General features: G+C 52.6%; 4 protein-coding genes across 4 annotated transcripts; all 4 read right to left on the bottom strand.

The window, feature by feature from the left end:
* Positions 1–381: 381 nt before the first annotated feature.
* J4E79_005770 (uncharacterized protein) lies at positions 382–1,422 on the bottom strand (the record flags this gene model as incomplete). The annotated part of the gene is made up of 1 exon (XM_049354648.1): positions 382–1,422. The coding sequence occupies one exon, from the start codon at positions 1,420–1,422 to the stop codon at positions 382–384; it is 1,041 nt and encodes a 346-aa protein (XP_049210771.1).
* A 1,007-nt stretch (positions 1,423–2,429) lies between these two features.
* J4E79_005769 (uncharacterized protein) lies at positions 2,430–3,552 on the bottom strand (the record flags this gene model as incomplete). Its single annotated transcript, XM_049354647.1, has 2 exons — positions 2,430–2,977; positions 3,033–3,552. 2 exons carry the CDS (start codon positions 3,550–3,552, stop codon positions 2,430–2,432), a joined length of 1,068 nt encoding a protein of 355 aa, XP_049210770.1.
* Positions 3,553–6,241: 2,689 nt separating this feature from the next.
* On the bottom strand, positions 6,242–6,871 carry J4E79_005768 (uncharacterized protein; the record flags this gene model as incomplete). Its single annotated transcript, XM_049354646.1, is given in 2 exon segments — positions 6,242–6,804; positions 6,817–6,871. The coding sequence occupies 2 exon segments, from the start codon at positions 6,869–6,871 to the stop codon at positions 6,242–6,244; spliced, it is 618 nt and encodes a 205-aa protein (XP_049210769.1).
* Positions 6,872–14,762: 7,891 nt separating this feature from the next.
* On the bottom strand, positions 14,763–15,367 carry J4E79_005767 (uncharacterized protein; the record flags this gene model as incomplete). The annotated part of the gene is made up of 2 exons (XM_049354645.1): positions 14,763–15,011; positions 15,098–15,367. The coding sequence occupies 2 exons, from the start codon at positions 15,365–15,367 to the stop codon at positions 14,763–14,765; spliced, it is 519 nt and encodes a 172-aa protein (XP_049210768.1).
* Between the last annotated feature and the right edge of the window lie 991 nt (positions 15,368–16,358).

Raw genomic sequence — 16,358 nt, 5'->3', positions numbered from 1 at the left:
ACGCCACGACACTACGGCAAGCTTCAGGGGTCCACTTCGAGCAAGTGGTCGTGCGCGCTGCGGGGAGGAACCAACAGTTTCGTCACCTGGTCATCTGGGTGTTCGACTGACAGACGACATGAAGCTATCGATGGCTCAACTCTTGGTGTATCGACTAGAATACGTTCTTTGATCTGCTGCTATATATGTAAATAGGCTAGAGACTTCTCCCGAGGAAGAGCGGTCACGGGGAATTCCTACAACTGGACGCAACAAGCAAATGTACATCGCATACGGCGATCATCTTGGTATGTATCTTGCCGAACGGGACTAAGTTCACGCATTCACCGGTGGTGCCCTGCGTGATTCTACCAGGACAAGCGTGCAGTAGACTCAGGACTCTTAGTCCAGTCCCCATGGATCTTCGAAGCCAGCAGCTGACTCGACGTCTTCCAGATCTGGTAGATCATCGTCATCGTCATCCTCGCCATCTTCGCCCTCGTCTTCGTCTTCGTCCTCGTCCCCTGAATCATCCCCCGCGTGAGCATGCATAGAGTCCTTCTCGTCGCAGATACAGCAAGTACATTCAACGTGCTCACCCTGGATTCTCTTCCACTGGCGGATCATAGCTCGTCCCAAACGTTCTCCGCGGATGCACTCGCCGTTCACGTACACCGAAAGAGACCCGTCGCGGTTCTCAGCGTAGCCAAACTCGTCCAGAGGCAGACCCGCAAAGTCAGCCGCCGAATGGTCCTCCTCGTCATCTCCGTTCTCGAGTTCCTCTTCTTCTTCGCTGTTGTCTTCGGCATTCTCACTGGTGGCATCATCCTCAGTGCCCTGCTCGAGCTCTGTGATCTCGCCTTTGCACCAGTTGCACATGACTTTTGGCATGATATCTGGTGTGAATTCCGTTCCGCAGCCACACACGTGTATGTGGCCTTGTCCGACCTCGTTTGCCTTCACGACATGACGGCGGAGCTGTTCATCAACATTTACCTCCTCGATATAGCAGTGCATACACAACCATCGGTCTAGGAAGCGCTTCCGTAGGGTGCAGGAACAAGGCGCCACACCTTGATTCTGGCGTTCCAGGTAACAGGAAGGGCATGCGAGGTCTTTGCGCTTGTTGACAGTCAGGTTGAGAAACGAGACGATGTTATTGCCAGAGTAGGGGAATTGTGTACGCCCACGGGGACTGATGAACTGGTGGGTACCCAAATTCAGATCGAGAATCGGCTCAATCGGCTCGGGATCGCCTAGAGCACCGATCGCTAGGGGAATGTGCACGCGGCCCTGGTCATGGCGAGGTAGCATCTCCTTGACAGGTAGATGCCAGGCGCTGCCATCGGAGTTCTTAGGTGGACATACTGCAACAGCCATGGGGTTGAGGAAGTAGTAGCCTGCCCACCATCGACGCTGATCGAGCCCAGAATCGTCTGTCATGAAGTTGTAGAAAACATGGATGCGGCACTCGTCGCAAGTGTTGACACCACATCCCACACACGGGTGTGACTCTGTTCCAAATCCACCTTTCGAGCAAACCATCACAGGATGGAATGTCTTCGCTGGACAGGGGCAATGAGTAGACATCCTGACGAACGAACCGAATCCGGAGCAGAGTGTCTTGGAAAGAAGATTGGCTTTTGCACTCGCATCGTCCATGCGAATGTGGCCATGAACAGTTTGGCAGAGCTGGGTAAGAGCGATGAGTCTCTCCGGTACCAGGAGTGAGACTAGGGCCTGCAGATCAGAATTAGCAAGGCGCATAGAGTAAGAGGCTCACGGAAGTATGCCTTACTTCCTGTATTGGATACAAAGCCAGGGCGACCGCGAGGGGATTAGTGACATTTGATACCGCCGGCGGTAGCGTCCAGGCGCGCTGCGCTGTCTGCTGCACTGACGACATCGCACAAAGCCTTCTTGAATGCTTTTAAGACTGTGGAGAGTATTGGAGCAGTCGCAATCGCAGTAGAGCACGCCTGCGCTGTCTGGCCTCGTCGAAAGGATCGTTCAGGTACGTCTGTTCGATTGGCGTTTGGGGTCACTTCCGCATTGCAGAGGCGCGAAAGAGGAAGACGAGAGTGAGTGCAAAATTGAATCAGGTAGGTACCCGAGTGACGTCGTCGCGGAGTAAGAGCAGGAGAGCTGCGTGGCCCAAGTAGGCAGTCGCACATGGCACGTGCGCCAGTAGCAAACAAACACAATATCCACGCCCAAGTGAGATTGACAGCTACGGTGTCATGCCAACATGGGGAAAAAAGGTGAACGGGTGTGCAGGCTAATGCAAAGTAGGAGACCTAACGTTGATGTAGGCTCCGGGCCTGTTCAATCTTTTTCCATGCATGAGTTGCCACGTTCAATTCGTTGTTCAGCAACCTGGCTTCTCCGAGTGAGGGCCAATAGCACTTGACTCTATCTCCCTTAAGATTGCATTGGCAACTTACTCCTTATCACACACTTCCGACATTTCCCACGATCGCTTTTAGGAGCTCAGGGACCATGACCGCGGCATCACCTTTGAACATCCAGTCGCCCGCCCAGACGCATCCAGGCTCGTCACGATACTCTTCCATATTGAAATATGCGACCCTCGCACCAGCATTGCGAGCCTTGGGTATATACATCGCTGCCGGAAGGACAACGCCACTCGTACCGATTACCAGCAACAGATCGAGAGGTTCGGAAGAGACGAAAGAGTGTATAGCCTCGGTGAGGTTGCTCGATAAAATTTCGCCGAAGAGTACAACGCTCGGTCGCAGGAGGCTGTCGCACCGTGGGCAATGAGGGAGCTGGGTATGATCGAGAGGAGGTAGAGGGACGGACGCGTCGCTGATGTCGGATGTGATCGTGAGCGCCTCGGTGGCAGGATAGGAGACGGGCGTATTGTAGTCGCAACGGTCGGTAGAGTCTGAGGTGTGTTTGCTGCATTTCATCTCGAACAGGGTGCCGTGTACTTGCGCGACCTGCTCGTCCGGTATGCCCGCTCGTTGACATAGACCTAGATAGTGTTAGTCGACATTCTTCCAGGCCCTAGCCTTGAGAGGTCTGCTTACCATCGATGTTTTGATTGATTGCGAAGAATCCACTCTTCTCCTTTGCGAGTTTCGCAAGCGCGATGTGCCCCCGGTTTGGCTTTGCCTCTTGCGCACGCTTCATCCGATCGCTGAAGAACCACCATACCTTCACCGGGTCCTGCGTCATGGCCTCTATGTTTGAAAGTTCCTGAGGCTCTATACCTCTCCATCTTCTATCGTCGCCGCGAAATGTCGAAAGCCCCGAAGCAACCGACAAACCAGCACCCACGAGGGCTAGAACGCGTTTCGATGATCGCAGGTACTGTGTGAAGGATGTGAACTCGTCCATGTCGATGTCAAGAGCCAGGTCGGGGGTGGAAGTGCCGCGAAACTTGCGCGTCTCTTGCTTCGCTCGAAGTGCTGATGTCGCCTTCGATTTGGTAGTAGATGATGAAGTCTGGGGCCTTCGAGGCGGGTTGCGGTTAATCTCTCCGAGCGCAGTCGCCATTTCCTTGGTATGGAAACTACTTTCCGCTGTGGAAGATGCGTCGCTCGTCATGGTGTTGGGTATGCCGTTGATGCATAGTGAAGCCTTTGAGCCATGCACCTAGGTATACTGAGTAGACGCCTTACATTGTTTGAGATGACTCATACGAGCTTGATGTATCCGCGCACATCGCATTGATGAAATTGCGATGACTCTGATCTCTACCTTAGAATCGTTGGGTACATTGCAACGCTAATCTGCCGGAGGCGACTGAGGTGGTAACCTTGGAACGCATCGATGCATAACCATGGTAACAGTAGTGAGTGCGCGATGTGTGTTTGCAAGGTGGCTCACATCTCGTTTCTCTGGAAGAAGGAGACCTGTAAAGTCGAGGATATCTGACCAAGGACTCAGGTCATGACTATCGGTCGTACGTGATCTGTAAAAAAATGCGCCGCGTCGGTGACGCGTGACCTCGGGAAGCTCAACGCGCCCATTCCAGGCGCGCATTAATCAGCGCCCGAAATCATGGGAATCTCATCCACGGTTGAGGAGTGTTGCAACAGGTGTTGTACCATTGGCTGAACGTCGCAACCGTACAGTGTTCGAATGAGTTTGCGAGGTCTGCCCGTAGTGTTGAGAACCGAGGTGCAAGCATGCGCGATGCGGGCTGGAAATGACGCCTACAATACGCTAATTACGTCAGCGATGCGGCTGACTGTCATCCGACCGCCCTCTTGCCGGCACGTCTCATCAACTCTACGAAATCTGCATCAGCCATTTGCTTCTTTGGAGTTCAGTCGACTCAAACACCGTGAATTACACGTCGACGTACACTCTTGACTCTAACGACGTGATCAACATGTCACTATGATACGCGTACCACCGACCCAGCCTCGTCTCCCACGCCAAAGCTACGACGATAGTCTTCTATCGACCGCCCTACAACAGAATTAAAGTTTATTATTTAAGTGGCGACTACACCCAGTGGTAAACGGCGGCAGTATCGAGTCCGACCAAGTGGATGACTGTTTGTTGCCTCTCTCCAATTTCGCCTAAATTTTCCACCCTTCCCAACGCGTTTGCAATACGTTCACACTCAGAGGCTATATTAACATCGATCAGCGTGGATAAAAAAAATGTTCCATGCAGGGAGGTACGTACAATCCAGATTGCGGAAGTCTTTTGCTCGTAATGGAAAGTCGGCGATAGGCTCATTCGTCTTGACGTCGCGCATATGACCCATTCTCATCTCAGAAAGTTTGTATGTACTGTGATATTGGCGCATCGCGGTATTCCAGATACTGGCATATACTTGTTAATACGTGTTTCGATTATTTCGAATCCTCCCATGTCACTCACTGTGCCTGAACCTGTTTGTTGAGAGCGACGTAGTTGTGATTCAATTGTCGTACCTTTTCGCATACATCGCAGACTTGCCCCAGCATATATTCCATAGCTTGCTTGATGGGCCCATCGCGTTGAGTCTCTGGGAGGGTGCTGAAGGCGCGGAGTTGGGCAGCGGTTGCCTCAAGCTGCGATGCGATGTCGTAGGGGTTGTTCTCCATGATGGCAGTGGTATGTTGACGACTTCGATGGGCGAGTTCGAAGTGGTCTCTAGTCACAGTGGTATGTTGACGTCTTCGATGGGCGAGTTCGAAGTGGTCTCTAGTCACCGAGGGGTCGATCAGCCTTTAACAGCAACTCGCAACGTCTGTGCATCTGCGAAGGGATATTCGCGGGCTTTCCAGAATGTTCAATATTACGCGCTCTCTCTCTTCGCGGCTCTTGGGTGGTTCAAGCTTTCGATCCCCTCATAATCGTTACCTCACGTCGACCAAACATCCACTGAAGGGTCTCTCCAACATCATCTGCTCTTGTATACCAACTCCAAAATGCGCAACAGACAAGCTGAGCTCGCCTTTCTCGAGTCGCAGCTACACTCTACAGTCGGTCAGCTGCAAGCCATTTCCATCATCCCTTTGACTGCTGCTATGGAGTACGCTACTGTCCGCACCGATATCAAGAACCTCAATCAACGCCTTGCCTCCCTCGAAAGGACGGTTGTAGGTCTCCACGACAATGTGTTGCGTCTTCGGGCTTCTATGGATGCCGAAAGTCGCACACTGTCTGTTGTGTACAAAGATTTGTTGGTCAGAAAAGCGAGGTGAGTGCGCATAACGCTATGCTTTGTTGTCATACTAGAACTTGATAGGGAGCACAACACACACGCGACAGCCTATAATGCTCAAGCCGACCGACATACGATTTTGCTATCTATCCACAATCCGAGGACGAATGAGCCCATTCGTGGTTTTCCCGAGACTTTGGAATGTATTGACAATATGGGGGGTAAGTACAAGCTGTGGCGTGGGCTATCGACAAGTACGAAGCTGACCAACCATTCTTGTAGATCATCAGCTCGAATATCTGTTCCGCGGACTTGACCCCAATCATGTTCCGAGCGCTTGGACTCTTGAACAAGGGCGAGCGCGGCTTATTGCTATTATCCAGGGTGTCGAGGAGGTTCGACTAGCCGAGCCACTGCCTTCGAGGTTTTTGGAGCATCAGTCACAAGATTGATAGCAGAATGGGAAGAATGAACTCCATGCGCAAGCACACAGCCGCCATGCCGACTCGCTAGTCACGTTGCAGGAAACAGACGGTTTGGAGACTTGGATATCGAGATGCATAAGGACTATTATTCGTCTTTGTAGTCAAGCCCTTCGGGGATTCCGAAATATATCAGCCTGTACCCAAATTATAGGCCATCGCGTAGTCTGTTAAAGATCGGCTGTGTAGGTCGCGCTTCTTCTTCCGGCTGGCCACTCAAACGGGCAGTGAGGACTTGATACTCCTCGCACAACTTCGTGAACTTCTCCAATGTAGCAATGTCGAAATTCTTCATGCGTATACCCAACTTTAGTGCGGAAGCAAGGTTATTCTTGCTGTCCCTAGCGCATTCTTCATATCCACGTAAGTTCTTGTTCCTTTCCAGAAACGCTTCCGGTGACTTGTAGTACGCAGCAAAGCGATGAGCTTGAAGCAGCGTTGGAGGGAAGTCGATTCCATTGCGTACGCTTTGGAGGGCGTCGTTCTTGTTTTCGCGAATTCGTTGCTGAAGATCCCGGATCCCGGAAATCTCGTGTGTCGTTGGGTGTGCTGCAGTGTACTTTTTTTCTGCGGCGTTGATGTCTGCGAGGAGTTGGCCGGTCGCTTTTGTGAATGCATCCCAGTTGGCGAAGCCGGAGTTGATGATTGACTTTGTCAGGTCGCCGGTCAAGGCATGATATCGGTCTTCGTCAGACGTTGTGGGGGTAGCGGCTGGATCCGCACGATGGACTGCGCGTATGCTGCCACGTCGGGCGACTTTGTTGTGGGAGATGGCCATGGGTTATGGATGTGGGATATGGATGTGGGATATGGATGTGGGAGATGGACGTGGGAGATGGACGTGGGAGATGGTTGTGGGAGATGGCTATGTGCGCCGAAAGAAGTAGTCACATCTGATGTCGCCGCATAGTCTCTGAACCATGGTTCTTGACCAGTTTTGCAGTGGAAACGGCGAACAAGTCGAGCAACTCGGTATACCTTGGTTCCACTCGACAAAAGAAGTAATCTCTTCTGTTGCACAGCCAATCTCCTCTCTCGAATATATACACATCCAATGCTATTGCATTCGGGCTCCAGATATGGGAATTAGTGTCGCCGTCAGAATGCTCATTGTGCGCAACTGCCCTTTGCGCCTGGCTGGACTACCCAATTTGCATTCGCATGGGACTTCGACTTGGTGACCTTCATAATGGCAAGGTAATTAGCGCATCGGTCATCAACCGCTCCCAATTACATGGTCACTCACCTCCGGCTCGCGGTTATCCTTAGTCAGCTCTGGTTGTTGACGTGTCGGTAGCAGTGACGACAAGTCTTCGCTGATGTTGACATTAGCCTCTCCCCTGGTCCAATAGGTGCTCCACGTTACCAAAGATGTATTCTGCTCCATGCGTGTTTGCATGAATTCATCATCGCTCAACTTCTCTCTGCGCAGCTGCGCAAGCTTTCGCGATATCTCCGGACCTCTTCGTGCGCAGACTACTACCCACTCTCGCGACCTCAATATGGGAGCTCTGCGCAGCCACCGCGCTCATAGGCTGCGTACGCGGCTGCTCGGCTGGTTTCCAGATCATTGTCCAGAGCTCGCTTGCCAGGTTCATCGTGTAGTCGAAAGCGCCTTCCAGTAAAGGCCATATCGGCTGGTGATGCTGGTGGTCCATCGCGCGCGGTCGGTGACGGCCTCGGATGCGGATTTTGAGTATCTCTTTTCTCTCGGTCTCAAGGTGTGCCAGAATATGTGTCTCGTGAGGATGTTCGGCTAAAGAAGGTGGTAGAAACGCGCCGAGAGATAAGGTCACAAGATAAGGGTCTTGATATGGCATCGCAATGATTGGAGCAGCCCAGTGGGTCCAGCAACCTTTACAGTTTGTATCCTCACGAACCCCGCAGGTAAGGATCGACCGCCTCTTCCTGTCTTCTTCTGTCCGCTATTGCACCGCGCTGATCATAGCCCATGGCGGTAGTGTACGCGCTGGTGATGTGCAGCCACTCCTTCCATCAGACTCACCGGCTCAGCATCGCGCCTGTCGTCGCAAGAGTCGAGCGCGACTGCAAAATGACTACTTTCTCGTTGGCAACTGCCTGAGCAAGGCCTTCTTGCCTTCGCGGCCCATCCCGTTTACCCTTGCCGCACAGCTTAAGAAAGAGAAAGACCACGTTGGTGACATTGGTGAAGGGAAGCTGAGCGAATGCTGAGATTGCTATGGCACTTACCCAGTAGTGAAATGGAGATCCAGAGAGACGAAATTCGTAGCTGGATGAACAGGTTTTATGGGGTAAAGGTAGTTATGAGATCAGTTGACTCGATGGTGAACATGGGGTCTTAAAGCGTATTCAAGAGATCGGTTCTTCGGAAAAAATCCCATGTTCAGGAAGCTAGCGAGGTGTCGCGATGAGATAAGATGAAGCCGTGAGATACACACGGATGCTGCTGGCCGTTCGCGATGCCTATGTTGAGATTCAGGCTCACGGAGTCGAGATGACAACTGTAGCCAGCCGCTAATTTCTTTACGTACGTTATCATGTCTCTGAAGTCACGACGCTCCGTAGAGATTGGATATTGGTCCGGAGAACACAATGATCGGTCCGGTGGCCAAGGAACAGACCAGTAATCAGTTTTAGAAGAATGTCGTGGATATACTCAACGGGTGGAGGAGACCATAGCAACACCGAGGACTGCAGTCAAATGCAAGCGCACGTATAAAGAAAGCTCCTTAACGTGATTATGGAAGAAAGTGGCTGGGGATGTCCGCTCTTACGTCATGCAAAGCACGGACATTGTCCGGAGATGACTCGGATCAAGCTGGAGATTTTGGAAAGACAAAACATCACAACATGACATCTCGGAAACTTCTTCGCAAAGCTTTGCACAACGCAGCGCTATGCACCTAGACGAAATATTAAATTGATGAACTATGCGACGCGAAGGTACATGGTATCTAGGCAGAGGACGAGGCGATGCGGGTGCTTACTCCGGTGGCAGCATCGGCCGGCGGTACCGCTTCTGAAACGCGCCATCGTTTGGCCTGATGTCTCAGGCATCAAGGTCGGCCCATGATAATTTATGGCAAAAGCTGAACACTGGGCATCGAAGTCTCGCACATGTCCTGGTGAGTTACTCCATATACCGAAAGGAAAGAGCAAAGAACTTGGAGAAGTGTCTCGGTAGACGGAGTTGGACTTGCGCCTGGAGTGAGCAGTGTGCGCCGATCTGAACTGGTGTTCAGTTGCATCACGGCAATGGCGGGTTATACTAACAGCAGGCATGCCAGATTCTATTCGCCTACCTGCGCCGACCACCAGCCGTACGTCGACACCATGGCTATACCACCAGAGGCGCGGATCGCAGTGGAGCCGCTTGAACCACTCTGGCAGCCGTCAGCCGGCTGAATATTCTTGACAGCGATCGCATCAGCCAACGCTGGACCGCAAAGACAAGGAAGAAGGGGCGCGACCAAAGTCGAGCAAGAGGATGTTAACGAGGCGAAGTTTTGTCAGCATGATCGATGCCCTGAAGGATGAAGAGGCTCTCACTGCTGTCCCCGGAACCAAAGTCTACGTTGTAAGAAGCGCATCAAGAACAACATGCACAACAGTGCCGATCAACTCGGGAGATTCGTCGCAAGCCCAACACCGTTGGGACTCTGGCACGGAAGCGAGCGTTGCCAATAACACCCCATCACTAAGTCTCTCAGCCAACAGCGCGTGCACGGCAATGTCCACCTGGCTATAGCCGCTGTCTTATTGCGCGGCGAATAATATATGACAGCGCATCGTGATTGTGCTATCGTCAGCGTTGGGTCACTATCGACCAGGCTTGAACTGGATGGCGAGTGTGTTGGATCGCTCGCTACCAGATCAGTCCCGCAGCTTGCCTCCGGTGAGTGATGTCTCGGTCAACCCGGACGCGCGTTTGCTCAGCGGTAGCCTTCATTGCCGTCGGATGTGCCATAGGGAACCAGAGACGCTGAGCGAGTGTCTCCGCGGCTTGACTGCTGGCACGGCGCTGCTGCAGTGTAGGTGGGTACCCTCGAATAGCGTCACGTCACTGCCACGACGCCGCTGTCTGCTAGTACGCGCACCCGATCATCCAGAAGCCAGTCAGCGTGAACCCTTACAGCGTACCCACGCGCCCTTGATGACCAGCCGCGAGCGTCTCCGGGTGAGGGTGTGGCAGTGAGATGTCCTTGGCCAGCGAAGTGGTTCGCCTTAACGAAAACCTGGGCTTGCTTCGTTACTCGCTTCTTTGGCCTGGTCTTTGGAAGGCTCAGGAGAGAACGCGATGCTGCCCCTTTTCGCGGTGACAAGCAGCAAATCGTCCTGAGGCGCCGGTCTAGCTTCTGTCCTCTCTGGTACTCATGGAACCTACTAGAAATCTTCGAGATATCTGTTCAAAACATGTCTAAGCGAGACTGTCACAAAATGTTCCAACCGACCTCCATGTATGCGGCGTCGACACCCACCAGACTGTAACCCTTCGTTGTCACTCAGCGTCACCCTAGCTGCCAAACCATGCTATGATCTAGATCACGTATCGGGTAAAAACAGCGACGACACGCCTCATGCACGAAGTAACAATACTACATCCACTGGTCAAGAAGCTATCTCTGTCGCTGTGCCCTTGGGAAATCACTGTCATCACGCATACGCGAGCAACGCTAAAGGTGAATAACAATGGGTTACTGACGGCAGTTGAAACACCGAAAAGACAGTCGCCCGCAATTCTAAGATAATGAAATCGCTGATGTCGTTAGTAAAACGCGCCTCACAGTGTCGTATTACGATGATAGTTACACTCACGATGCCACTGATCATGTGACTACGCCTTCACGATTATCTTGCGGAAGTTTAACAACATCCGCGCTCGCTTACGTACAAAGATACGAACGGCATCTTCCATGGGTCTTGCGAAATTTGCCAAGCGTTTGCGCAGATACCATGCTCTGCCGTTGTGGGAAGCGGAGCTATATCAGCTCCGCATATAGCCTATGTACCTCGCCTCACGGGCGACCCGAAAAGAAGCAACTTTCGGCGACACTATTGGCTACGACTCCACTTTCTATTTTTCACAATCGTCCAATAGATTTGCGGGCCGTTGGCGGCGGAGCTGGCACACGCATCGCGCTATGTTGTGGGCTACAGCTTTGGGCGCGTCATCAACACTTGACAGCTCTGCGGCGCACAAGATCGTATGCGACACACAGAAGCAGCAAGAAAAGCCGGTTGCTTCGAAACCGGCCGACCATCTACCGGGCTCCTGGATTGTTGCCTCTTGCCTCTCTGACAGTGCACCGAAAAGGCGGGATGCGGCGACGGCACGGTACAACGCTCACTGCGCCGGAGTATTACTCGCGCCCGTTCGATATATTCCTTCACCGATTGACAGGGTACTGCGCACATGCAGGTGTTCACAGCGCCGGTGCAGCATCGCGCAGCAAGGCACCGAGCTAGCAAGCCCTTGTTGTCAATCGCCGCCGCGGTGGTGCGATGCATACATTGACGCTTGGAGGTGACTGGTCAGCCATCACGTATGGGTAAACCTCGGTGAATCTTGTGAATATTGAAACACAAGTTCATTGACAGCTCAAGTATCGCGAGAAGCAGGTTACGATGGGGATGACGTAGTCTTCAATGGTCGTCGAAGGAAAGGATGCGGACCATAAATGTATAGCAGCGTTGGGCTCAGTAGACCTCCCACATCAGCAAGTACACCTACGCCTCACGCGTCAATGCCCTCGATCTGTTGAGACGCCTCTCTGCACGATGAGCATGACTAGCGATTTCACCTTTCATGAGATCGATGGCCGCGGATAAGCGAAGTCATTGCTAGATTGGGCCTTCACCCAACGGCCTCCACCGACTCCGGTGTACCTGCCGTGACTCTATCGTTCTCCCCACATCCCGATGAAGCCTACACCCGCGATGCATCTCTAAGCGATGTCTCTCGGTAGCACAGGTCCTCGTCGATCACGAGTACACGATCTCCGCTTTCCGCCTCGCAATCACTTCGTTATCCATCATCAAATGGTAAACATAGCAATCGCCACCTCAACATGTAAACATGAAACGGCTGTCTTGCCACTGCCACATGGCCGACGAGGATGCCACTACCAGCAAAAAGGCACAACGTGAGGCTTCCCAATATCCACTGCAGCGGCGTGTCGATCCTTGATACTTCTCTTCCGCTTTCGCCTTCGGCGTATTCCGTTCGTGACCTCCACCCTCTGCGTTCGTCGGTTAGATCAACATTAGCTAGCTCCCGAAAGAAAGCGGAGTACACGTAAGAAGGAGATCGCTACTGCTACGGCACAGCTGATGAGCAGAAAGGAAGCATCCACCGCCATGGGGGGGTGCGGCATAGGCGCAACAGGCAAGGGATTGCACGGTCAGGGTCCATGGAAAGTGTAAGCGAGAGACATGTGTGCCTGCGCCCATGGCAGTGGTCACGTCGGAAAAGCTTCATCATCATAATCATCATCATCAGCCCATCGGGTGTACGTCTATGGCAAGAGATCGTCCTGCACAGGGTCAGCAAAACCTCCCTCTCGCCCCGGTTCAACCCCAATCCAGCATATGCCTGCCGCGGCATGCTCGTTGCGTGCGTGTGGCCACACCCGAGCTGGCTGCTAAGGACCAGGGTCGTCTTGGTACGGGCCAGTAAACGACGAGCTGGGTGCTCAAGAGGGAATCTTACGACAGGGTTCGTCGGATCGTGCTGCACAAACGGTCACTACTGGCTCGGGATTTGGACGAGTCGGATGCAAACCAGCGCATATCGTGAACGCCCAACTTGAAGACTTTTTCTTCTTCTTGCTCCGTAGACTAGTAGGCAATAGTCGCGAAGCTAGGCGCACGTTTTATAGGGTGCTATAGGTGGTTTGTCTATCATCAACCGGTGTGACCAATGTCCAGGTCGCGTCGCATTCATTCTCTCCAAAACAAACAACCGCGCCTTCTTCGCCTCCCGCGCCCGCATCCGCTCTGCATATTCTACTTTGACCAAAGGACGCCATTTGGCGCAACAGTAGCGAGGTGTGTGCGGGAACAATGTACTATATCACTAACCCGGATATTATGAACAAGGTTTGTCCCCTTCCCGCATGCGGCATGGTCAGCCCGCGCTTTCTTAATATCGAAAGTATGATCGGTTGGCGAGGGCTCATGTGTATCTTGGTAATGGGTGATAATGCCTTGGTGTCATTAGTTCGAGACGGCTGGGAAGCGGCGTGGGGAAGGGATGGAGGTATTTGGAAAACGGTAGTTGGGGACATGGTGGTATTGGTTGTGGACTAGGCATTGAGCTGGGTCTTGAGGCATCGCGTTTGGATAGGGATGGACTGCTTGCTTGAATACACTCTGATGTGGTTCCCAAATGAGTGTCAGCGCAATTATTTGGAATTGAATTCTTTCAAGCTTGTTGCTGTAGCTCACATGCGCTTGATGCAAGTACTATACCAGCATGAAGTTTGACTTGTTGCATCCGCGACCGGCCGCAACTCCGATGACACCACCACCACCTGTAAAGCATCATGCCATGCGCATCCAGATCTCATGATAATGTCGACATGTAACATGAAGCTTAAGCATCTGATCTCATCTTCGCGGCCATACTCGTCTCAGATGCGCATCTCAAACTGCTTGATCTGAAACCCATAGTTGTGGTTGAGACACAAGCCACAACCCCGGCATTGACACACGGTCATCAGCGAACATGATGCGCATAATAGCATTCCAAATTATTGATATCAAGTGCGGGTTATGATTTACATGCGATCGCATATCGCGTATCGAAGTTGCGATGGAAGACCCGGGTACAGGTATTTGACATTAGATGACGGGTGTCATGCCTTGAGAGATGGACGTAGGAGATGAATATGAGCCACAGATTACAAATGGGTATTCTGAGAACCAAGCGCAAAATGCAGTTGTTGGCTCGAAGACCGTAGTCTAGTAAGACATGCAGAGTGTGAAGGAGATATCTGGCAAGATTGTGTCGCGTAGCAAGAAACAACGATTATGTATAGAAGAGAATAGATGCAATGCGTGTATGTAAATAAGCAAAAGCATATGACGATACCGCCAGTGATGTACAAAGGAAAAGATGTAGTGACGAGTAAAACAAAGACCAATGAGAATGCGCCCCTTCCGACTCTGCCTGGGTATCGTTTCCTTCTCTTTCACTCCCTACACCCTTGTTGTGTATCCGGAACGCTGGCCGACTCTTTCTCAATGCCGTCCATGTCAACTCAAACCTCCAACAGCTCCCTGGATGATGTGATACCAGCCCGAGCCGTCTCTTTCCCAACGCCACCGCAATGCTGGACTCGCTTGGAATGTGTCGCGCGTCGAAGGAATAATCGTTCGTAGTATCCAAAGTATGCAGGTAATTTGTAAAGGAGTGTGTATTGGAAGAGGAAGGGTATACCGTTGGCCCAAATCGTGGTACGTCGTAAAGGAAATGTGTTTAGTGATTAGGAGGCTGGTGTGTGCCCCAGAAGAGTATTGCAAATGCCGAAATCGACCACAGAGAGGCAGGTTTGTGTCCAGCACAAACCCCGCAACACTGCCCCCCTTCCGCATACGCGCATGCTTGTTGTTCATATTTTTTGTTCTCACCATGCACGCAAGCCCTCGAACTGGCCAGCCAGCCCATCGCAGTTAGAGTCGGCCAGTCATTGGTAACTTGCGCCGGGATCGCTGGGACCAGCTGCCATCTGAGACGAGGAGTAGGCACCCTGGTGTTGATGTTGTCGATGTTGTGATTCTTCCTCCTCCTCTTCCTGCGCAGCCAACTCCACAGCCTCAAGTGCCTCGGCCTTGTCCTTGCACGCGGCGGGCGAGAAGCCACTGCCAACCTTCGAGGAGATGATGCGCCATCGGTCGTTCTCGTACTCCTGCATGGCGTTGCGAAGCTTTACCACCTGTATTGCCGGTTATGGTTAGCATGTCGGAGATTGTGGATGCGATGCACGACGTCGCGCGTTTCATGACTAGGGTTGCGACTTACCATATCATCCGTCCAGACAGTGGTCTTTGCTTTGAGCTTCGTGCAATACCGTACTTGGAGTGTGCCAGAACTGCGGCCAGGGAAGAAGTCGGCGATTTGCTTCCATGTGAGGTTTTTCTTCTCTTTGAGGTCGACGAGTAACTGGTCGTCCTCGGGCGTGAACTTGAGCTTTGGGCCGCGGGGTCGTTGCGCTGGCGGGGGCATCCCTTCTTGACCGACTACGCTAGGAGGGCCATGGTGTTGAGCGGGAGAGGGAGGTTGGCCCTCCATCGGGTGATGTCTCTTACTGCGATGAGTATTTGGCAGATGGTGGTGATGTGTGGGAGGTAAAGAGGACTGTGGAGCGGGCGGCGGATACTGTTGAAGGGAGTAACCCTGGGTCGCGTGTTGTAGTGAGACGCTTCCCGTTGCTTGTGCGTAGGGATTGAGCTGCTGCTCTAAGCTCGGAGGCAGTTCGTGCTGCAAGTCGTCCTGGTGGCTGCGCTTGCGTCCGGCGGTCTGCTGGGGCGGCGGTGGGTAGCCCACGTTGTAGGAAGATGGCGAGTGTTGCGACATGGAGTGGTGGCGCAGAAGATGGGGTTGATGTAATGAATGTGTGTCGATGTCTGTGTAGGTAGGGTGGTGGCCGGCGCCGGCATGTTGCAGCGTTTGAGACTGGTGTGGCTGCAGGAAGGAGTGAGGGTGGTATCCCGGAGGCAATCCGGTATGGGAATGGAGGACATTTTGATGTTCGACGTTTGAGGTCGGTATGTGATGTTCTTCCCCGGCATCGCCTGGTACGCTGTAGTCGAGGAAAGGGCCTCGATAGGGACTCGCCAGTGTTGCGATCACGCATGGAGACTACCAGAGCTAGGTTGCTCTGGCAGGCCGCCGCAGTGAGACCTGAGCCAGAAAAAGGATGCCTGGTTTGAGTTGGTGTTCGGAGTTGCGATGGCTGTATCGCACGCGTTTGGGTATTTCGAATTTTGTTATATTGACAAATGTTGGAGCAAGAAAGGCCTAGGGGAACGCGCCATCGGTCGAGGTCTTATCGCGTGTGTTAAGCGTCTGGGTTGTCGAATATAGGTTGTAGCCTTGTAGGGAACAAACGAAAAGTACGTATGGCTGGGGATGCTCGTGGAATATAAGATTCCTGCCTGATGGGAGAAGGCATTAAAAATCTCGGGCAGTAGGTCCCTTCAAAAGCCCGGTCCGTCTTGTGCGATTGCCACACGGACACAGGATCCAAGCATGTACAGCAATGGGTCGTCCCCACGAGACG

This window comes from Alternaria viburni (genome assembly GCF_023758015.1).
Source record: "Alternaria viburni strain BMP 2772 chromosome Unknown scaffold_11, whole genome shotgun sequence".
NCBI lineage: Eukaryota > Fungi > Ascomycota > Dothideomycetes > Pleosporales > Pleosporaceae > Alternaria > Alternaria viburni.
The sequence above is the reverse complement of the archived record's forward strand: the minus strand, read 5'-3'. Positions and strand labels throughout refer to the sequence as shown.